Here is a 25,139-nt window from a genome sequence, read left to right on the forward strand (position 1 = left end):
TTACCATATGAATAAAGGTTTTAGAATGTGTCTAAATTAGATATTGGTAGATTAATTGTTTAGATTGTCTGTCAACTAATGGATTCTGGTCTATTTATCTGTACTCTGTTAATTGATGAATTGTCATTACTTTAAAGCTGCTAGTTTTATAATCAACTATTTTCACTACTGTCTGACTATTATGTTTACGAATTAAATTGAATTTTGTCAATCATAATTACAAAATACTACTTAGATTGGTTTGGCTTTTGGTTGAGGAAATGTTAACCACTGGAAAAATTATTATTTGTAAAAACATAATTTCTAAGCCTCTTTTACACAAGCATTCAATAAACGGAACGGTTACCATTTACATTAAACCAATTTCTTGAATCTGTTCTGAGAACCATTCCGAGATCCTGAGATGGGCCAGAATTGGAATGGTTCTCAGAACGCTCGACTGTTTACATTACACAGAATTCTTCCGTTCTGTTCCGATAAATTTTGTAATGTAAAAGAGGTTATAAAGAGATTTACATTCCTAAAAATGGGTCATTTTCACCTGAATTTTCTCTTTCAATTTATATTCAACTATTTTCACTATCATGTAACATGAAATGATACTCAAAAGCTGTTTTCATGTATAAGCTTTCATTTGTTTATGATTTGTCAACAAACTTCTTTCTTATTTAGAATTTTAATACCAATATTATATTATGAACCTTTTCCTTTTCATGTTGTAATCAATGCCGTAAAATTATTAGGATTTTCTGTGCATTAAAGAGCTATTTTATACAGTTCTTTTCATATTACCACTATTGCTGTCTGAAAATTATCTTTCAAACTGAAATTTGGTATTGAATATCATAGAATAAGCTTTTAGAAAATTGAATTAAAATCATGCATTATACATGTAATATTTTGTGTTTATGCCAAGTTCATATTGATTCATTTAAATACCAAAGCCTTTTTATGTTTAACATAATATCATGTTTCAAAATTCAAAATAGGTCTGAAATTTTTAGATACCTTTCACTTTATGATGTATTTTTAACAAAAAAAATATTAGGAAGCAGTATTTCTGAAATTTATAGTTCATTGGTAAATACCTGTATAAATGCAAATTTTTTTTACAAAGGTTCACTGAAGCACATAACAATAAAATGTAAATATTTTACTTTATATTTGTAACAGAAAGCAAGTTACAAAGCAATATTTCTGATAATGTTTAATTCTGGCTATATAATCATTAGAGATGATGTTATACACATATACCATGAAATATCCCATGAGGTAGATTTGTTTTGAAAAATGATCCTTGACTAAATTTGTACAAATCATATCTTGAAAACATTGTAAAGCAAATTCTTTTCTGATTCAAAAATCTGTCTTTGTCGTTAATGAAGAATATTGTACCACCTTGGGAATAGTTCATTCTAAATAACATCATTTAGCACTGTGCATTTAGAACACAATGTCTGAAATGTGTTGAATATATTAAAATAAATGTGAATTGGAATGTAGAATAGATATAAACTGTGAAGAAATGGGGGGTGGTTGATGTCTTGCCAACAATAAGAGGTTAATTACTCTGACAGTGAAATATTCTCTGTATTAGAATAGAAGTACGTGGACTGACAGTAAATTAATTGCTTGCTATTGATTATTTCCCTTGGGCAGTTTGATTGGTATCTGTGGGTACCTATTTAATGATTTATTGATGATAGACTGACTAGATGTGAAGTAAGTCACGATTGATTGATTGATTCACGCACATGTTAACATTCCACTACTCACTGTAAATTGAGAATGTTCTAGTACTCTGATCAATTCTCAGGTCTTTCATTTGAATCTCATCTTGATGAACAGTTGTGATTTTGAAAATGAAACAAAAATAATACAAACTGTGGGAGCACGAAACTCAAAGAGGTTGTCATCTTCTTCGGGTCCAAACATTTATCATTGGTTTTCAAGCAGGTATTTTAATTGGATTTAATTCGAAATTAGTCTGGATATATTGTTATTACACAGAAAACTCTACAAAAAGTTTGTCTTCAGTTGAATCTGATCTATTTCTGATTTTCTTATTTCTGAACAACAGAAAGTCATTGATGAATTTCTGCAAAGTTTCCTAGTTTCCTGAAATCCTTTTATTGCAAAGTTTGTGAAATCCACAAATTCGACTTGGAATTTGAATTGAGGAATAATGTTTTTATTATTTTTCATTAATTGAAATATGAATTCGTGTCAATTTATATCATGGTTAGAAAATTTGAAAATCAGAAAAAATTTTAATTAAGTTTTTGATATGAATCTGTCAATTTTTTTTTAAATCCTCAATCATGTTTTTTATTGAAAAGAGTTATCAGCCTACATATTTTTTGTTCAATAGAAACATTATATTTTCAAGGCAATGACCTGATTTCAGAATGAAAAGGTTGAACTCATCAGATTTCTCATTTCAAGGTTTCAATTTAGACTATCTTGTAGTTCTATTTGAAGAAATAAAGAATTAAAAGACTATGAGTTCTCTGGGCCTTTAATTCATCCAATTTTCTGAGAACAAAAATCTGAGACCCAGCACCAATTCATTAATGGTGACGGGGCTGCATCATTCCCTCTATAAATTAGTCTGGATCTAGTTACTTTGGTTTAATAATTCAACTCACTGTTAACTGAGCTTTTCACGAGATGACGGGTGCTTGCTAGATTTTAAAAAAAATAAAATAAGATGGGGCTTCAGGTCTTCCAGTTGTGTCTTTGTAATCTTTGTGTTGTTTCTTTTCTTCAACAAACTTCTTTGTGACTTGAGAGACAAGATTGAGAATTTTCTGAGTTACTTTGTCATTTTGATGTCATTATTCTTTTATACTGCTGAATTCACCTTCAGGCGAAGTGTACCTCCAGTGGTTATGGATATTATATAGTCTCACTGATGATATAAAACTTGATTTTCTTTCATGTGAAATTTGTCTCATCTTTTTAAGTACAAAGCCTGTTATATTTTGTAACATTTGCTAGTTTATGGCCTCGTGCTCTTCATAGAAATCTGGATCTTGTCAGAATTGAAAGAACAGTGAATAATTTGTTCAAGTTTATGAATAATCTATATATATTTACTGGTATGTAAGTGTGTGCATACATACTGGTATATAAATTGTAGTTTTTAAGGCCTTGAAATTTATACTTAGTTTTTAAGCCTTGCTTTCCAAAATAACAAAAATGACAAAGTTTTCTGAAATGAGTAAAAATGTGACACAATGTTTTGCAGTCTTGGTTCCAGGCAGGTCCTTTTGATGTACTGTCACAAAACTAGTAGCATGTATATTACACATGAACAACGTGAAAGAGATATTCTTGTTAAAGAAATAAATTTGTTTCAAAAAACAAATTATATATATTCTGTTCTCACTTTCTAACCAGCACATGTTTTCATTGACATTCTTCTCAATACACTTTAATAAAACTCTTTTACCTAAGTCAGGTTTATAATTTTTAAATTTTTATAGTATGCTTTTAAATGAATTGAAAACTGTTAGAAAATTGAAAATCAATCAGTTATTGATCCATAGATTAAAGGCAATCATAATCTATAGATTAATTTAACATTAGACAATATTTTCACGTACACATGTGAAAAGACTATGAAATATGGCCTGTTGATTGATATTCTATCTAATAAATCAGGTATTGTTATTAAAATCTGTGCACCAGACAAGTATTGATCAAAGAGTTGAAAATGGTTTATTATAATTTCCTCCAACCAAGATTTAACACCTTGTTTGAATATTGGTTATCTGTAGAACCAGTTATTAAGCTCACAGCCTATTAAAGCTCAAATTAAAAGGATAGCATTTAATTAAGGATAAAGCCCACACACAGCACTATAGACCGGCAATTGCAATTTGTACAGTTTACGGCTATTGAGCTTCTTCTATGGTAAAAGAAGCTAATATTGTTTTGATTGAGATAAGAACTAATTTCATCATTAGAATACATAGGACTTCCAAAAAATGGTGACAAAAGAAAGCAAAATAATTAAACTCTATTGTAAATTTTACATGTAGATTTTACCTTCTGTTCGTACTGATCAAAATTCTTCACTTGTGTCATGTTGTGATCTGGTAAGATATAATTGGCAATACAATATTGTATTCATAGCATGTATTGAAGAGAATTATAAGAAAAATTTAAATAATTCTATAGGCTATGTGAAACATTTACATTATTTCATCATTTCTAGTGAAGGGCAATATCAAATTATATGAAGATTATTTGAATATTACTCAGGTTATAGTTATTGACTGTAAGTACATGAAAACAAAAACTGACATACTTTACCAATGACATTTACTATAAGAAGGAAATAAAGATTGAACTGTATGTATTTACTGCCTGCAGCTATACTTTTACTTACTCAGTATACAGAGAGATAATAGAGTTCACGACCTTTTCTAATCTCTTTATAGTCTTTCCTGTACAGGTATTGAGGTCAAAGGTCAAGATATATTTGGATATTGATTCTGACTTCTTACTTTCCATGTGTTATTATTATTAAGCTTATTATAGTGTTATTACACAGTTGGTTTCTTGTCAATCAATGATCAGATCATCAACAGGTCAATGAACTTTCCTTCAGGGAAAACAAAATTCCTATTCAAATATACCTGCTTGAATCAAATATTTTTGTATGCCAAAGTTGTTTTTATATTTGTTTACAGCTATCTGATGCATCAATCTCCCAGTTTGTGTGACAGATTTGGAAATTGATTATAGGAATACATTCTAGCCAATGGTATTGTGATAAGATGTTGAAACATGTCTATAATGCAGTACATGTCTGATACTATTTATTCTAGTTGAGAGTATGCAATTCTTATACTTGCATATGTTTGGAACTTTTCTACTTTATGCCTGTCTATGCCTCTTGCGTACATTGTAAATGAGTATTAGGTTGGTAGCAGGAATATACTGTTGCCTTAGTTATTATTTGTCATAACCCCCAAAAGAAAAAAAACTTTCCCTAAAGATTTAATGACATGAAATATGTCCTATGACTGTGTGTTTAGCCACTATAGATGAAATAGCTCATGAATCTTTTAATATCAGTGTGAAATTTTAATTCAAAATTTTTTGTCAATAAATTGGTTCTAGAATAATTTTTGTTAAATTCTTGAAAGGGATGAATATTTTATGAAATAGAAAATTAATAAGGAATTCCAGAGCTCTGAAATGAAAGAAATATTGAACTATAGAAATTTATTAAAAAGCAATATGTCTGCGATAAATCTGCAATATTCAGCACAAATTACATCAGATAACTTGTCCTCTACTTCAGAGTTTTAACAAGAGGATTAAACTCTAGGAACTGAATAAATGCTCTTGTGGAATTCTACTGGGACAGGTGAAAAGTAGCTTGTAGAAAAAGAAGGGAAACTGAACTAGTGATATCTAAGGTTGATATTTTACCAGTTGTAGTTGGAGTGAAATTTACTGTGAGAAACACATGGTTGACACTAGGATCAATATGGAATGAAATAGCTATAGTAATGTTTAAGGTCACATGTCTCTCACTGCTATATAATCAATAATAGTATATATAGTAATGTCTCTGTAGGTTTCAGATGGCTCAGTTAAATTTGTTTTGCTTACAGCTCTATTATAGTTGACAATTTGCCAGACAAGTTTGAAAGAGATTTTCAAGTCTCTAAAATTTGTTTTACTTCCTATTTTTCTGCTTTTAACAATGGAGGGAATTTTGTCAGATCAACTGATTTAGTCTAAAAAAAAAAAAATTTTTTTTGTGAAATATCTTCAGTATGTTCAGTATTAAGCACACTTTCTGGACACTATATTGAGCAACAGACCCCTAGGGACTGTATGGCAGTCCTGTTTGACAGAAGTTTGTTAGTCTGAATAGGGCCCGTTTGACAGAAGATTGTTCGTCTCTAAATAGGGACTGTATGGCAGTCCTGTTTGACAGAATTTTGTTAGTCTGAATAGGGCCTGTTTGACAGAAGATCATTAGTCTTTAAATAGGGACTGTATCGCAGTCCTGTTTGACAGAAGTTTGTCTCCTAATAGGACTGTATGACAATCCTTTAGTCTCTCAGCAGGGACTGTATGGCAGTCCTTTAGTCTCCCAACAGGGACTGTATAACAGTCCTTTAGTCTCCCAATAGGGACAGTATGATAGTCCTGTTTGACAGAAGTTTATTAGTTTGAATAGGGCCTATTTGACAGAAGATCATTAGTCTCTAAATAGGGACTGTATGGCAGTCCTGTTTGACAGAAGATTGTTAGTCTCCCAATAGGACTGTATAACTGTTTGATATAAGTTTGTTAATCTCTGAATAGGCACTGTATGACAGTTCAATTTTCAAAAGTTTGTCAATCTGAAAAGTTTACCCAAGGCATGATTTTGACCAATGACCAAATGCAATTTAATGCAGCGCATGTGAAATCACTTTTGGCATCGTCTTAAATTTAATGGATTGATGTTTTAAGATAGAAATAGAATCAGAGTGCTATTATAAAGGTATTTTTGAATGGAAAGTCAACAAGTCAACTCAAGCAACATGAAATAAAGACTACTTATGTACAAGTTGAAGAGTTTTTTAACCTAGAAAACTGATGAACATTAATTTGTGCCATTCTTGAGAAGTAGACATATGTTATTTTTGGCACGTTTTATAAATTAGACATGTTAGATGTTCCCAATTCACATAACAGATTTGATTTCACTAGCAGGTAGAATTACACCAGTTTAGTACAAATCTACCACCTTTAAAATGGTGGGAAAATACAGAAAAACAACATCATCTACAGACCTTCACTGTACTAAAATCTTGCTTTATCTTCCTTTTGAAAATTATCTTCTATTTATACAATGATAGTCTGCAAATTTCAAATATAGAGCTTGATCATGTAAAAAAGAAAAGATTGTACATGTTAAAGGTCCACAGACAGTCTGGCTTCGAGATGACTTTACTGGTTCTGTCTTGGCATCTGTCATCTGGCATATAACAAGGATTAATCTTTGAAAATAAATCTGAATATGAATGTTTGATATTTTACTCATAGGCTCGCTCTTGTTAATATCATCGAAAAAATTTCAGGTGATATTCAAGAACCTAATTTGAAAATTCATATTTATAGTCACCTGTTATATTTTAATGGACCATCACAGAACTTAAAAATTTGCAGTGTCTTTGTCAAGCATGTTGTAGCCTCCAGTTTAGGCCTGGTATTTGTTTGATTACACCTTTGTCTTAAATTGACCTGATTACGTTTTTTAGGTACACTAGTTCGTTGTAAAAACGTTATTTCCTTTTTAGTTAATATGGATTTTTGTGCTTTGACATGTTTGTATCATGTTTTGGACCTTGGAAACCTATATATACTAGTACTATTAAAACTATAACAATTAGTATTGCCTTTGTTATGGCTACTACTGTAACTATTTTGCTGTTACAACAATTTGATTCATGTTGTATTGCTGGATCTGGAGGAAAATTTTTGTTGAAATCTACTTATTTTGTCCTGTGTCTTTTGATCACTGGACCCAAAAAAGTACTGTGCAATCTGCACACATGTATTGCACTTCTATTTGTGGAGATAATACGGCACTTGTTTTAAAATATTTTCTATTTTCTACCACACTAATTGCACACTTGACTCGCTGTGAGCCAAATTTCAGTTGGTGTATCAGAACAGAAAAGACACCTTTCCTGTGTTACAAGTTTGCTAGTATTAGTAAATGGTTAAGCCTATATTTGCTGAACTAATTAATGTTATTAAAATATCATCACCTGATAAGTTTTAAATTGGCTCCAAATTTCACTTTCATAATTCCTTCAGGTATTTTCTGAAAGTTTTCAACCTTAGATCTTATCTGTTTAGAGATAGTTTCTCTAAATTTAATAAATTTATGTTATGAAAACTGTGATATTTAAGTATATAAAAAGTAATGAAAGTTTGTACCCACTGCTGTTTTGTAGTGTTTATGAGAGAGTATAAATAGTGTGATATTATCCTGCTATCTTATAGTTTATCATGATTATATCTTATATACACAGTCATATGATTTCATATTATAGTAAGAAAAGTCTGAACTTTTATAAACGTGATAGTTGAAGTGAGCGTATTTTTTTGAATATCAAAAGAAATGCTGCGTAGATTCGATGTTCATATGAATTTATTACTATTCCAAAAATTGTATTCCCAATGATCTGATAAGCTTATATCATTAAATTCAATGATACAATAGCCTGTTTTTTTCTACCTTTTTTAATTCTGAAAATTTCTACTTATCCCACCACATATGATAATACCAGATACTGAAATATTGTTTATCTGTCCCAAACATGAGCAGGTATATCCCTAACATGAGCAAATTCATACATTCAGATATCATACATGTATTATGATATTTAGATCTATGTAAGAAGAACTCAAATCACTGCTTTTATCCTGTGCCAGTGCTTTCTGTTGAATGTTCTGTAACTTCTTACCTTTCAACCACCCTACCTTAAATGGTAACAATCTTTAACAATATTCTTTTTGTGTCTTTTCAGGTACTTGTAGAGTTCGATGATTGTGACTGGCATAAACGTGAATGGGTAAAAGTTCATGAAGTTTTTCAAATATTTTGGGTGGAACATACGTTAGTGTGGGCTTATAGAGCTGATCCTAATAAAAATCAGTCTGAAGTGCTTTGGCCAGGATTGGTAAGCTTCTTTTATTATAAATACCTCATCCCTAAATTGAGATTGTTGCTGAACAAATTTCACCTTACTGTCAGACAGCTCAAATGTTTAGTTCACATGATATGACAAAAAACTTTGAAAAAAGTAAAAAGGTTCAAAAGTTCAAAAATTGAGCTATGGGCAAATGATTGTAAAAACTGAATGTAGTCCAGTTGGCATGGTAGAGAAAATATTATATATTACCAATATAGGATTATATGAAACAATCATAAATCAGAAGATTTTAATATTGACCAGTTAGGTCTTTCAGCGCAACTCTTTTACTTTACATATCAAATTTAAGCGATATATTTAGTAGATTTGTATTTTTTGAAAGAAAATTTCCAATACAGCATTTGCGGTCATAGGTTGTTCCTGACAAATATTATTTAACTAATAAGATAATGAAACCAATATATAGCCTGTTCTATTTATTTCTCAAAAAGTCAGTCAGATGTCACTGGTAAAGAAGAGATAACAACTAGAACATTATGATAGATTTATCTAAATCTGAATATCTAAATATTGTCTATTTTAAATTGCTGGTTATTGACCTGAATATGCCAATTCCAGACAAGCCACAGTTTCTATTTAAATTTATTTTCAATCTTATTAGACTATATCAAGGCTATTTTAAATTTACATAAATCAACAATAACTGCTTGGAAATTAGACTGGCATCAAGACTATTAAATTTCCAGATTATCTTGAAAAAAAAACTGGGAAATCAAGCCGAGATTTTCTTTGAATAAAACCAGGCCAAAGTTAATTATAGATATATAATCCCTACAGAGAGAGAACAAAGTTGATGAACTTCAGCTAGTCCCTATAGAAATATTATAAGAGGAAATTTGAGTGAAAAGTTGAGGAAGTCAGACTATTAGAGAAAAGGTGAATAAGAGGCAGTATTGATCGTAGGGTAACATCCTGTGTCTCTAATGATTATTGATTAGATTTCAAAACCTTCCTGCTGTCTCCTTCTCTCATAATAATGTGCATCTCATTTTATGATTTCACAATTTCTGCAAAATGTCTGAGCCAGACAGTGTTCTTTAGTAATATTTCTGTGTTTACCATTTAAAACCATTAAAGATTTATAATGATGACACAGAATAACTTATCCAACATATTATTATTTGAAAATGATAAGAAATTTGTCTTGTGCTTAGTCATAAGTAAAATAAAGGGTATTGGAATTAGATCCTTGAACCACTGCATCATATTTATTCATCTATTATTATTTACTAGCCAATGCTCATTGTTAAAAACTGGTTAACTGAAATAATCTGATAAACGATCCAGTTTCAGCCAGGTTTTTTTTTTTGCAAACTAAATTGGATCAAGGGTCATATTTGAATGCTTGAATTCAAGATTCTCCACCATCTCACAACGTAATGACCCTTCAATTACTACCTTGATGGTATTAATTTCCATACTGTCAGGTGCATGTCCATGTTATACTGCATATTAACTCAATATTGAATATCATTTTATCGAGTTTTTTGAAATTTATGATGTCAAACTCCATTCAGTTCATTTCGTTTGAAATTTATGACTATAGGAGTGTGTATTGAAGTGCTCAAAAGGGTAAGCATGCCCAATTTGGTTTGCTTATCAGATTTTAAAAGTGAAAGAAGACCATTTCTGAAAAAATCGTATGATATATTTCTTGTTGTAAGTGTGATATTTCTCAGTGTAAAATTACTTACTTCTTACAATTTTTCATTGAAAAATCTTTTGACAAATGGGTGTCAGAAGCTAGTAGCTAAATATGTTGATAGAGTAAGATTGAAGATAGTAATCAATCACTGGTTTCTGTTCAAAGGTCACTACTGACCAGTCCAGTCCAGCTTTTCATTAAATCTTATCATATGTTGAAGATATGGATGGTGATTGACTGTTGTCTATTGGCTAACCTAAAGATTCACAATACGTCAATTTGCAACCTAATTTTCTCTGTCTGTGATGCAAGTTGGACAAGATAACAGGAAAGGAATTTACGTATAAACTAAAAAACTGTCTGAAGCAAACTGTGATGGTTAAAAAAAAACAAAGAAACATTTATACATTGAAAGGTACTTGGGAAAGTTGGCACAAAAAAAAATCCCTAGGCAACTAAATTACTAAGGGACTTGGCACAATTGAAGATCCTCAGACAGCTAACTTAATAGGGGACTAACTGGCAAAAAAAAAAATCCCTAGACAACTGAAATACTGTCTGAAAATCCCCAGACAGCAAGATTCCTTAGGCACTAGGCAAATCCACACACAAATAAAGATCCCTACACAACTAAATTTCTAAATTACTAGGCAAACGGACACATACTGATTATCAAGTACATCAAAAGGTACAGAACAGTATTGGAAGGCTGTAGAAGTCATATTTTATTTACTATAATTTGTCTTGCTTAGAACAGGAGAAACTTGCACTACATTTTGTTCAATTGACAATTGTCTGTGTTCTATTTTTCTTGTAATGTTAAACTAATTTAATACAGATATTATTGTGATTATTTTTTTAGTTAACATCATGCTAGAGACTGATTGTAATACCATGACTATATAATTGATATCTATTTTTTATATAAAGTAATTAAATTTCAATTACTTTCTGTAATTGGATCACTCGTGCCAGAAAAATATGTTCAAAAATATTTATACTCAAGTTATTGGTTGTTAAATAAAACGTCTGTTAACTTTTTCAAAAAACTTGATGAAATCATCTCTAAAAATAAATTAGGCTAAGGATCGAATTAGTCTACCATTGTGGAATATGTTTTCAAGAAAAATATAGGTCACAGTGGTTGAAAGAACTGTCAGAATGTCTGCATGAAATATGAGCTTAGCTCTAGTCGTGACCCCTCTTTTTATTGGCTGCTTGTATAGATAATGATTAGATAGGGACTATCTCACAATAACTATTTGTTGTCGAATCATATGGAATTGAGGAGAAAAGTTATTTATTTATTATCAGACTGTATGATTTACTTTTTATGATTTGTATCATTTACTGGTTGTTTTTTTTTTCCAGGAGATATTTGAAATATTTTTCTTTCTTAAAGATTTATGCCTGAAAATTTTTTTTCTTTTTCGACCACAAGTTCTTCTGCACTTTATCATATGTTACTTTTTACTCAGAAATCTTGTCTTTTATAATGGTTTAGAAAATCAACTGATATTTTAACACTTGTTCTTACGATTTTAATAAATAAAGACAGAATAAAAGTCTTACTTTATTTCTGCACATTATTAGGCTGATGATGATGATCTGCGTTAGATTAGTTGAGAAATTAGTTGTGTTCTATTATGGTGGAAAAAAAGACTTCTTCAAATATCAGCTAATTTTTGTTGGAAAAATAAAATTGGCCTTTATGAAGACAGTCTGCTTAAGAATTGTTGAAAAATGTTTTATATAATAGTAAAAAAAAAACAACCACCACATCACATTTGTTAATTTTTCTTGGAAAAAAAAATTGCCTTTAAAATCTTAAAATTACTTCTTTGAGAGGAACCAGATTTCTGTCTGAAGATGATTGGATTCACTTTGAATACCTAGTGAAAATCCATTATTTTGGCTGATAAAACAGTCTGAAAGTACGTCTTGTAGCTTTTTACTAGCTTGATAAAAAGATACGTTAATTTAATAGTCTAATGAATATCATTCATCACTGTCTCTTTTTCTACAACTTGAAGCAGATAATAAGACACAAAAATAATGGTTCCATATAATGTCACATCAATATCACATTATTTTCTCTCAGATGACAGCTTTTTACTATTTCTGAAAGTAGAGTAATACATAAAGAAAATCTTCTGCATTTATAGAAGCAGATGTGTTTATTTAAAGGGCAGATCCCAGCTAGAAAAGGTAGAAAACAGTAGACTGTATAGCAATCACTTTACTACTAGTTAGTTACTGAAATTGTATTCACAATAATAAACACCTTCATGTCTTGTCAGTTCATTTCATTTAGCTTACGACCTACAGATTTTATCAACCAGGTCTTACTGCTTTTGATGCAGGTTTGTGGGGCAATCGTGTCTTTGGTGGCCATTGTTTGACAATAACCTTGCATGCAGACGAAAGAAAATCTTATTTAATTGTTAGGCGGAAGTTACCTCCACATTACAAAATATAGTTCGCTAGTTATCTCCTGTGAAGACTTTATCTTGTAGACAGGAGACGTCTGGGTGTCAGAGACTAGTCAGATGTCAACAATGGAGGACGAAAAGTAGTTCAATTTATCTGCCAGCTGCATACAAGGCTATTGTCAGGCGTAGCGAGAATGGCCGCCGTAGACACGATTGGCTTGTGAGGCTGACATGGAAAATGTGCCTATTTTGTATGGGACAATATACAGGGGCTCTGTGTATGTTAAAAATACCCAGGCAGTGTTAAATCTTTAAAGAGAAGTCTTTTATCACTGTCCTATCACAATTTCACTCATTACACATTTAATGGCATTGTCTGCTTCATCAGGTCATGCAGGAAATTGAAAGTAAAACATAAATCCCCATTTCATTTCTGCTTAATGAAAACTTCATAAGAATCCAGTTAAAATGTTGCTCCAAAGGATCAGTATTTTACATTGTCTGCTGAAGGATTATTTCATTTCTGATGTGTTCATCATGATGTTTTAAATCCTAGATTAACATGTACACCAAGATTACTATACATATTTAAACATTATCATTATTTTTAGCTAAAGTATTTTTAAGTAGTCTTGAGCATTGTCATTGAACACATAGCAAATGATATACCATATTCAATCTAATTGTAGCCCCTTCATTCCTTATCCTGATTTGAAATCTTCTTGAAATATTATTATAAGAGAGAGTTGAAGATTGATATGTTAAGGGGCACTTAATTTAGTCAGCGAAACAACATGCAAAATTTCATTTGATATTACTTGATGCAATGCGTGTTTTGAAGTTGATCATCATTCAATTTGATATTCTTAGCTAAAGTATTTGGGCATTGCAATAGAACATATTGAAAAGTGCCCCTTCCCTATTGATAATGAAATGCTCCGTGGTGTCCATTAGATTGAATACGGTATAAAACATGTAGAGATGTTTAAATAGGACCTGAAATATATTCGAGTACATTTAGTGTAAATAATACCTTATTCTGATTTGAAATGAGAAAAGTTATTATAAGAGAGTTTAAGATTTAAGATTTTAAAAGGTACTTGATTTAGTCAGCAAAACAACATGCAAATTTTCATTAGATATTACTTAAAGATAAAGCAGAATTTCAATTGTAAAACTGTACAGGAAATTTACATACGAACAGTCTTAATATTGAGTTCTCTCCCTTTACCTTGAATTTACTCTCTATCTGTGTTTGTTAGTTGAGATATTATGAACATTGTCACACACTGAAGATAAAAATATCACAAATATAGTTACCATAGTAACTTGACAGTTATATTTCACTTTTATTGAAACTACTTGGAGTAGAAAATAGAAAATCTTAAGAAGCCCACATAAAGAAGTTTTTAATTTTGATGTATTATTATTTTATTGCAGTCTTTTAAGCCATTAGTGGATAAAGCTAGTTTAGGCAACAGTAAGAGGAAACCAGTGGAGTTTTTTCTTGATCGATACCTAGGATTAGTGGAGGAAAAGGATTTTTCTATTTATCAGGTAAATGGCTTTTATTCTCTTTCTTTTTAATTTCTAAACAGAGAGACTCATTTCGTGACAATTTCTTTTAGAGACAATAATGTGGTAATTCAGGAATCTCTTGAGATCGAAAGTAATACAAAAATTCTTCTTCATGTCCTACAGAACATATTATATACCTTACCAGAGCACCAGAGTCATTTGCTCTCCTGGATTTGAATTATTATTGTATATTTATGGCATGGAAAGGATTTGCATAGATTTAATAGGGTTTATAATTTGTCTAACTAGTTTGATGTAAAAGCATATGGTCATGGATATTGGTGGTTTGGCCAAAAATTTGAACTTTCAAAAGACTTAAAAGAACTGATTGTAATTAAGGGAAGTGTACTTTATCAAGCACCTGTAGGTCATACTGTTCTTTTAGATATTGTGCTGATGTATATGTTGAAAAAAACATTTATCAAAAAGTTTATGTTATAATGCACTTTAAAACAACCTGCTGCAAGCATTAAAGGTTTTTAAAACTTGTTAAATAATCTAGATATGCAGGTGTTGAATTTTATGCCAAAATGATTGAATTATTTATGTTTTAATATCAGAAGAGAAAAAGAAGATTAATTTTTTGTGTATTCAAATGTAAATGATACCTTTATTATACTGATAATAATGTAACTGTTACTCACATTGTCTTCAGTTTGAAAAGGCTATTCATATTGTCTCAATTTGAAAACGCTATTCAGAATGAAAATATGACATTAATATTAGGATTAAAACTGTTTTAAAATACTTTTCTTCATACTAGAATTAGAAATATTAAAACTGGATACTGTGTTATCAGATCAGGTGAATTGACACTCAGTTACAGCTGGTCTTCTATATCAACAGTAATAAGGGATTAAACTCCATTTATTTATTGGCTTAAACTGGTATCTGTTGTTTATGACAGCTTCAGTTGGTTTGGGATGATATATTTTATATTCTATTTTTATGCATCTGATAGAGCTAATGAATAAATGCAGTGACCTGTAATGTGTAATGTATACAAGTGATTACTGATTAGAAAAATAATGAATAATCTTGATAAAATAATGTATATTTAGATTATCTAATACATATTTGAAAATTTTGAAAATCTGAAATAAATCAGGCTTAAAACTACAATCAAGAAGTATAATTATGAGTTAATTTGAACAAGAAAAGTCCCCAGTAGCCAATTCTTCTTCCTTGGAGAGGATTTCTGTTAGTAAGCTTACTAAAGCTCTAACTTGCTAAAATTGTTGTTGACAAAATTATTCCATGAAGCCTGTCAAGTTGATATTTTATTCACAATATTCTGCTCTTGTCTTGTTAGGATTGATTTGATTAAAGAAACTCCTTGTGCTTCAGTCTGAGAATAAGTTATTTATTCTGACTTCGTAATGAAAGTAGTGGTTGGTGAAAAATGCCTTGATTACCGTAAGCGTACATCAAAGCTCAATAAAGTAAAGAAGACTTGGCAGAAATTGGTCAATTAAGTACAAGTTATAATGGTGGTGACATCAAAAGGTACATCAACAAATATAGATTGCACTATTTACTGCTGAGCACTGAATGTGTCCGCTTTAACAGCAAAAGAGAATTATGTATCAGCGTTGGATACTCAACCATTGTCTGGTTAATTAATACATGAGGAGGTATGCTGTAATTGGCTAGAGCTCATCTCATCAGACTCATGTTGGAGACACATATTTTGGATGCATAAACGTCATCAGCTAGTTTTGGAAATAGTAGTTTACTTTCTATTATTTGATGCCAACGAGCAAAATTAGTGAGTGACAACAGAGTGACAATCATGTCTGATTAATTGCAAGATCTGATTGAACAATAAAATAATTTGAGATGATACCATACATGTACTAGTAACATAAATTATAAAGTTAAGTTCTCTTGATATTTAATGGTATTTATATGCTAATCACAGCCACCGTGAATATCTCTATTGTCTGTTGGGGCGAAACTTCATTACATCAGAATCCATTATTTTCATTCAGAAAAAGCCTTCTCTTTGATTTAAATTCTGTTTACTGTGAATTCCTGACACTTTGATGAATGTTGATTTTCTAACTGTTATTAACATTGGAAAGTTAAAAGGATTCTTAATGCACAAAAAGATATTGTCAAGTTAGTCCAATTTACTTTTCAGAAACAGAATTTCTATATTCTAAATTCTATTGTCTGGTTTCATGACTTGTAATAATTGTTGTGAAGTTTTTTATTATCAGACTAACTAATAAAGATATGAATATGGCTGAATGATTGCACAATTCTATTTTCTACTTATGACTTTTTCTAAAACTCAAAAACTGCTGTTAAAGTTGTTTTGTATGGGACATGACATCAAATATGGGTTTTGAAGAATGGTTAAAATATAACTTTTTGTTTAGTCTCTTTAAGTTCGTTGTGAATGTTGGTGGGTAAGGCTTTTTTCATTTGATATAAATCAAATCTTGGAGATATTCTATTGTGAATGTTGGTGAAAAACCGTCAGCTTGCTTTCATTTGATTTAAATCAAGTTTTGATGTTATTTATTGGAGGTTGTATATATCTAGATTGTCAGTAATCTCTTTCCTATGGAGAACAAAATGTCTCGATGTCAGACTAGTTTTTTATCTCGGTACGGATGTACCTAGTCTTGAATTCAGTATAAAACTGGTGCTGATGTACTCAGCTGACTCAGCAACTATATTTTTTATTAGAGCAAACTTGCCAAACCACCATTTTTACACAGGGTTACAATCTGTATTCACTTGTACTGTCGTTTACTTACTTACAAATTTTTAACATTAACATTTTGTTAACTTTAATACAAGACAAAAAATTAAGGCAGTGCTTGTGATTGTTAGTTTTGTGCTCCACTTTCTTTGCTACTTTAGCAATATTGAAACAAAGAAACTGAAGATTTTTTTTGCTCTGAAATGGGGAATGATAGAATAAATAAATATTATTGAAAGATAATATGTTTTGTGTTGACCAATCGTTTATGTGTAATTCATTTGCTCCGTTATCTTATCTATTTCCGGTACGTTGTATCATCGTTTAACTTCAACCCGCCATTGCAAACTCGGTTGAAGTTGCGGTTGACAAAATAAATATATGTTTTTTATTGTGGAATAACGTGTGTCAGCTTAGAATTTTACTTCAGATAAGTAAATTATCATCTTAGGTATATTTTGCCGTGCTTTGTTAGTCGATGGTACCTTTCGATGGCTGGATATTTGTTTGATGCTTTTAGGTTTTTTTTAGCGGGTTTCATGATCAATATAATGAAATAAATAAATTTGTCTGTTTAAGCTTTTTTGTCTCAGTTGTCTGTACATAGTTTAATAAAGCTCTATGCTATCACCATTGGATATAGACAAGACATATTGATCAAACAACCAACAATTGATATTGTAAATTGGCAGGAAATGAGATGGATTTTATCTTCTGATTTCATTCAAATGAGATTTGAAGTCTGGTAATTGAGTTTTCTTTCATTTTCTTGGTGAAGTAGAATACATTGTTCTTATTATCTGGCTAGGAAAGAGTTTACCATGATGATAATAAATGTTTTCATTGTTAAAATACAGTTCAAGGCTTTAATGACAGAAATGAAATGAAATGGAGTTTTACGTCTGACTGTTGTGCACCTAATTGAGCTAATGAAGATGGCCAACGCCATGCGGTGTACAATCAGTGAAATTTTGCTAGCCTACTCTTTTTCAATTTCCAACTGTCAAGGAATCTTTAACGTGCACAGCCTATAGCATATTGGGCCTTGGTTTTTTGTTTCATCCAAACGACTAGACTCCTCTTCCATGTGAGGTCTCTCTGACCTGTCTTAGTAACTGGGGAAATTCTAGTCGAAAAATCTGTTGAAATTATCATCTTGAACCTTCAGGTTAGGAAGCAAATGTCTTACTCACTTGATAGTGAGAGTGATATGTAGATTATGTCAATTATCAAATGGAGATTAACACTGTAGAGTTTGACACTGTAGGATTAGAACTGTGTATCTGTCCCTATTGCATCCTGTCATATTGTACTTGATGATGTTGACATAAGTTTATCCATTGTTTCAATCATATTTGAATGTTTTATTATGAAAGAAGTTTTTATTATTATTTTCTGTATGCTCATGTTAGTACTAGAACACCTTTCCCTTGAATCTGCTCCATTATAAATATATTCAAGTTAAACTAGTGTAGTTGGTTTTAATTATAAACTCAAAATGGGCGATATTTACGAATAACTATTTTTAAATAAAATGAAGAGAAATTTATTATAACAAGTTGATAAGAATGTAGATAAACCACAGATGTTGTTATTTATTGAGTTGAATTTTTAATATATTTATTGAACTGTACATTGATATATTATATTAAATAAAGTATGTTAAATATCGGTTTCAGATAATTTCTGAATAACATCACTCACTCATATATATTGGTGACAGAAGGTGGTTATTACACTTCACTGACCTATTCATTCTCAATAGTTTTCAACCAATATACATATTAAAATTTCATTCAATCAATAGAGTATTATTATCACATAAGACCCTTTGCGATTAATGACAACATCAAACACTTATTTGTAGTGGAATTACCACCCACAGTTGTCTGATTTAAAATTGGTATGGTGCAAATTGATGCTATTAAACATGCTATTATTCACACAAAAACATTTAAGGAAACCTCTTTGCAATCCCTTTGACAAGCATTAATACAATGAAATCTTTAAATGGCAATTGTAAGTAAAATAGGTATTAATACAACCTGAAAACTTGCACTTTAATCAGTGATTTTTATTCCATAAAGCTGTGTCTATATATATCATTAATACAATGCATGTCAGAATGAAAAGTTCAAATGTAATCAAAAAGACATTAAAATTCCATTTGTACGATGAAACTTAGCATTATAAGGTATTGTAGCCCTGAAATTCTTAACTTTTATTATACGCCCACATGAAATGGGCGTCCGTAAACACTCTACAAGACACAATTCTTGACGGATTTTGACAAAACGTGGTGTGAATGTTTGTAATCACCCAAGGATAAACCCTATTGAAAATCAGAAGAATCAAAAAATATATAGTATAGTTATTGCCCTTGTTCTTGAAAACGTGTTCAATTTCTAACTTGTAAACATTCTAGAAGGCTCAATTATTGACAGATTATAACGAAACTTGGTGAAATTGTTTATTATCACCCATGGATGAACTCTATTGAAAATAAAAAAAAATCGAAATATGTTTCATAGGAGTTATTGACCTCATACTTGAAATTTTAGCTCTTAAACACTAAAAGGCATGATTCTTGCTGGATTTTGACAAAACTTGGTTTTATTATTCAGTACCGAGCTGAAGATTCAATATGGGCAATAACTCATACTCAATATTATTAAGAGTTCAAAAGAAGTGTATGACTGAAGGTTGAATATTTCATACTGGTGATTGTTACTGTACTGCTAAATATTTTTATTCAAAATCAAAGCTGCCAGTGGGCGTATATTACCTTGCCTGGCAAGCTATCTTTAACTGATGAAAAATATATTAGGTCAGGCGTGTTTTATCTCAGTCAGGTTTGTTTCTATCAAGGGGATTACTGTCTGACAAACTATTGATTAAGCTTTATACAGTTTCATTGTAATGCTCATCATGTCAATAAGGTTGGTTGAAATCAATTTACCCATATTGAAAACAATTGGTTGGCTTTTGTTATCAATATGGTTTAACATAGATATGGAAATGCTCTCAAAATGAAATGATGATTTTAGAAGAGAGCATGACAAACTTAACCAATCATTTTGTAACCATGAAGCACTCAATATATTCTCTGAACAGTTAGATGTGAAATGCTGATAGCATGGATTTAAGATAATGCTTAATGTTGTCATAGGGATAGAACACGCCATTGTCCCATCTGGATGCCAAAGAGTCATGCACAAATTTTATTAAGGGGATCAATCTGACTTGGTATCTTACCCACGGCATAACCCACGCCACCATTTGCTGAGTGCACTCTATGACTGAATGTACTCTAAAGTGTTGCCCTTATATGTGCTATCTTATGATCTTATGCAATTGTCACTTTGACATTCCTACACAATTCTACTAAGCAACCATAAGATTATTATCTCTAGTTAATTGGCTCTTGTAAAGTCGACCTACTTTACTGATAATATTTATTTACAATCTTGGTTTCTTTAGAGATTACAGGCTTGACCTTTGTGAAGGTCACCTTTTAAAGAAATTAAGATAAGAGATAGTTGGTGATTATAATCCAATAAAAACCACACGTATTGGATCAGATAACCACACTTATTCAAATTTCAACCTTTAAAGCTCTTTTCTTTTCTTCTCAATGTTTTAATTGAATATAATCAGTTTGACAAATTTTGTTGACAACAGATCTGATAGTTTATGTCTTGTGGCTGACCACTGACCTGACAACAGAAAAATCAGATAAAAATATTGGGCTTGAATCACATTGTGGTTTCTTTGGGATGGCTAAAACTTACATTGGGACAAATAACATTTGATTAGATAAGAAATATCCTTCTGACTGCTTTAGAACATGTTTTGCCTTTGTTTAGTCAAATTAATAATCTGAGATTTAATATGAGCATTGTTTTAACGCAGTTTGTTACCCATTTGAAAGTGAAATCCAGCACATGCCAGTACTTACAACTTCAAAAGAAAAACTTCTACTAGTAAATCAAAGACATGGTAACTACATCTGTATGAAATTCCTGATAATCATGAGTAAGATTGTATGAAAGAATTGTTCATGCAATGTTTATTATGATAAGTGTAAGCTTACTACATCTGACTGTATTAGATATGTTACATATGTTAAATATAAATATACTACAATATACTATAGTATATATATATATTATATAATATCACTCTATTATTATTATTATTATTACCTATTGACCTCCATAAAGGACTCTTTTCTCTCTAAAACTTGGACTAGTAGTTATTCAACCAGCATTCTCAGAGTACCCATTTCAGATTTTCAAGGATTTTTTTGCTACCAACTGGTTCTTCTTTGTCATATGTCAATATTAGTTCTGTCCTGAGTATGGGTACCTTTGTCATGCAATAGTAATCAGTACATAAAGATTGTACGGAATGTTTGGTGGCACACAGCAAATTCTGGGTATATATTATAATGTATTCTGAAGAGATCAAATTTCTAAATCACATCATCATATATGTATTTACTAGTTTTGTGTTGAATTGCAGTAACTGTAAGCACCATCTCAGAACATGTATAGAATAAAAATTTCCAAATTCCAAATTATTACAAATTCCTCAGTTGTTTCAAAGCCAGTGTCAGAAACTCAATAACTTTATACTTTTAATGAAACATAAGTAATAACTGGGGTTGATAGAAGAATAGTAAGTTATGAACTTTCTGTAAACAGACCCCTGAATGTTACAGCATTGGTTAATTTGGTATGAATTGTACTATTGATTTGTAAACAGCTGATGGATACTTATAAAAAAATAATGATGTATGACTCATGAAATATTAATTTTGTAGAAATGTTGTACATTGTTTTCTATTGTTTATATTAGCTCAATCAGACGCAGAAAATTAAAGCCGCAAAGAGACGAGGTATGGTGCACGATATGGGATTATATCGATACAGTAGAAAATAGTACAAGAAAATCGTGCCTGCACTGTATTCAGACCCATACCTCTAATATACACTTCTACTGTATCGATATCCCACACCAGACACAGCACATCGTTTATTTGCAACATAAGACATAAAACTCAATTATATTTTGTCTCATTGTTGCAGTTGTTCAGATTAAATAGAATTGGATTTTGCCATTCTGGTGGAAAAGATTTGTTTTCAAGAATTATCAAATCTGTACATGACTTTAACATTTAAGGCTGGTCAAATTGTTGAGGGAACTGATTTGATTTTTAGATTAGGTTAAATGGGCCTAAATTGGGGGGCTAATGCCTATGCAGGCTTTTTATACGCCCACATCTCTCTATGTGGACGTATATTGTTGACACCCCCGTCCGTTAACATTTGCTTGTAAACGCTCTAAAAACTAGATTTTTTGATGGAATCAAATGAAATTCGGTATGTGTATACATATTCATAAAACGAAGATCAAGCTCGAATTTGAGCTATTTTCGACCGTTAGAAGCAGAGTTATTGCCCTTGCCTCAAAATCTTGAATATTTACCATCCGCATGCCGTGGTGGGCGTATATGGCTGTAATCCACTATCTTTCACTGTGCGATGAACCTCATCTGCTTTGCATTACCTGGGCTTAAATTCAACTTTAAAGATTCTAAAAACAAATTCATTGTAATAATGTTTTCATATCATGACCTGATTCTGATTTTAAATCGATCAATTAATTTGACTCGTTGGTGCATGAAAACAAAATAAATCATGTCTATAATCTGTAAGCATATGTAATGAGAGTTTTTTTTAAGTCGATCAATGGTTAGTTTTTAAACAGATTTGTCTTCTGTTTGTATAATTAGTATTTTATATAATAATAACAGAATGATAAGAATACACAATCAATACAGGTTGACAATGGTAGACTGTTTTACAGATATTTGTATATTTTGTTACTATAGCAACATATATAGTAATTGATTATAATACAATATTTATTAAAAAGAGTAAAACATCACGGAATGATAACAAAAGATATCTGGTTCATCTTCCTCACGGCAGTATTCCATTTCCGTCACAAACTTAGATAATTACTTGACCTGTTTTCACTCGCTGAGATATGAAATATGTCTGTTAATAGCTTGGCATGGTCTAAATCAATAATCAATATAGTTTAATAACCTCCAAGGACAGTTTTTTGGATCGTAGTAGCTAATGAGCAACATCTGAAAATGCTTAATTGCTCAAACTGTTAAACAGAATATCTAGATAGTTAAATCTATCTTCTGAACAGCTGACTTTTTCTTTCTGAATGCATAATTAAAGTTCAAATGGAAAAGAAACTATTAAGGAACTGGGACAGCATCAGCAGTGATGATTTTAAATCTGAAGTCTCAATTCACTTAAAACTTAGTAGAAAAAGTTAAAAATTATTCTGAATAAACAGTATTCAAAAGTATATTAAGAGTATGGAATGTCGGTGGTTGATTGAGCAGAAACTATGACAGTAAGGAAGGTGTTATTCCATCAATTCAATCCTGTAGTTTCATTAAATATATAACAGTATATGAGAGTGTTTGATTGATATTGATAGACTATGAAAGGTTTCCATCGATTTCTATATAATTGCTGTTTCTCGGCCATAAATAGTTTGAATTGTTTACAGTTGGTGAGTTGTTGGCAGCAGGAGACATAAATAGACATAAATAAAATTGCTTTCTGTTGTTTATGACTAGTTTCTGGCTATAATCATACATCATTGTTCACCAATTGCTTTTATCCCTGACAGATATCATTGCTAAGTTCACATATCATTCCTAACATGACCATAATACATTTCTTTATTTAGCCTTACTTCCTCTTAAATTCCTCTTACTTTTTTGCTCTTGATTGAACTAATAAAGACAAGTAATGCTATGCATTCTGCAGTAGGACAGTGGCGGTGACCTACTGATTTTGATGTGTTGAGGAATCTTAACATACAATGTATTTAAAACAATACCTTGTCAAGTTGTTAACGTCATTGTTAGACCTTGACATTATATAATATTTATTTGTCAAGCATGTTTACAGGTAAGACACTGGCTCTAGACTGACTCCCATAGCAATACTCTACAAACATACACACAACAATGTTTGTAGATTTGACGTTAGAGTTAAGATTTTTTGGGATACCGGTACTTTTACTGTTTACTACCAAAATATGCTTGGAAAAACTGAAAAAAAAATATATTTCCCTTCAATCTCAAATCACATCAATATTACAATATTTTCTTTCCAAGAATAGAGGCAGATTTTTCTCTATTTACTGTTAATGCAGAATGTTGATTCCTAGTCAATACAATCAGATTGTTAAGAAATTAGAAAATCTCCTGCTGTCAATTATACTGCATGTAAAGATAGTGAATAGAAAATGATGTCATTGTGATGGAAATGTCTCATGTATTTGTCATGTTGCCTGATTAGATTCTAGTCTCTCCTGCTGCAATTGATTCATTCCATGTCTTAAAGGCAGACATTCCTCTTTTATCTTTGTGGGTACTGATATAACTACTGATATATGTTTACTATAAGTTATAGTTAAGGCTGAAATAACTAACAAGTAATACATTGGCTTGAGTTGCTCCAGAAGGTTATGATACTCAACTATTGTAGTTATTGTAATAGTGCTAGGGAGAATCAGTATTGTAACCTTCTGGAGAATTTCATATCAATGTATTGCAATAACTACAATGGTGCAAGGTGCTAGTTAGAATAATGTATGCTAATCTCCTGGAGGTTCTCATCAATAGATACCATGATACAAGATGCTAGCAAAACTTAAGTAACCTCATTTTCTGATGCCACTGTACACTTTAGTCATTGCAATACATGAGCTGTAGGAGATACAATACATAGTCTTTCAAAAGAACTTTCTTGATGAAACATTCCCTTTAAACGTGACTTGTGAATTGAAAACATGAGACAGACATGAGTAGAATTGATGTGAAGTTTGGAGAGATTATGTCTCACTGTATTCGTTAACTTATTGATCCTGTTATACGTTTGGTGCCAATAATTGTTTGTGTCTGTGGCAAATTGATTCATGGCCAACTG

The 25,139-nt window shown here is 31.0% G+C and overlaps 1 protein-coding gene across 1 annotated transcript; it reads left to right on the top strand.

Annotated features, from left to right (window-relative positions):
* Window positions 1-8,302: 8,302 nt before the first annotated feature.
* On the top strand, window positions 8,303-14,837 carry LOTGIDRAFT_159583 (hypothetical protein; the record flags this gene model as incomplete). The annotated part of the gene is made up of 4 exons (XM_009054090.1): window positions 8,303-8,353; window positions 8,556-8,708; window positions 14,259-14,375; window positions 14,646-14,837. 4 exons carry the CDS (start codon window positions 8,303-8,305, stop codon window positions 14,835-14,837), a joined length of 513 nt encoding a protein of 170 aa, XP_009052338.1.
* Between the last annotated feature and the right edge of the window lie 10,302 nt (window positions 14,838-25,139).

This window comes from Lottia gigantea (genome assembly GCF_000327385.1).
Source record: "Lottia gigantea unplaced genomic scaffold LOTGIsca_21, whole genome shotgun sequence".
NCBI lineage: Eukaryota > Metazoa > Mollusca > Gastropoda > Lottiidae > Lottia > Lottia gigantea.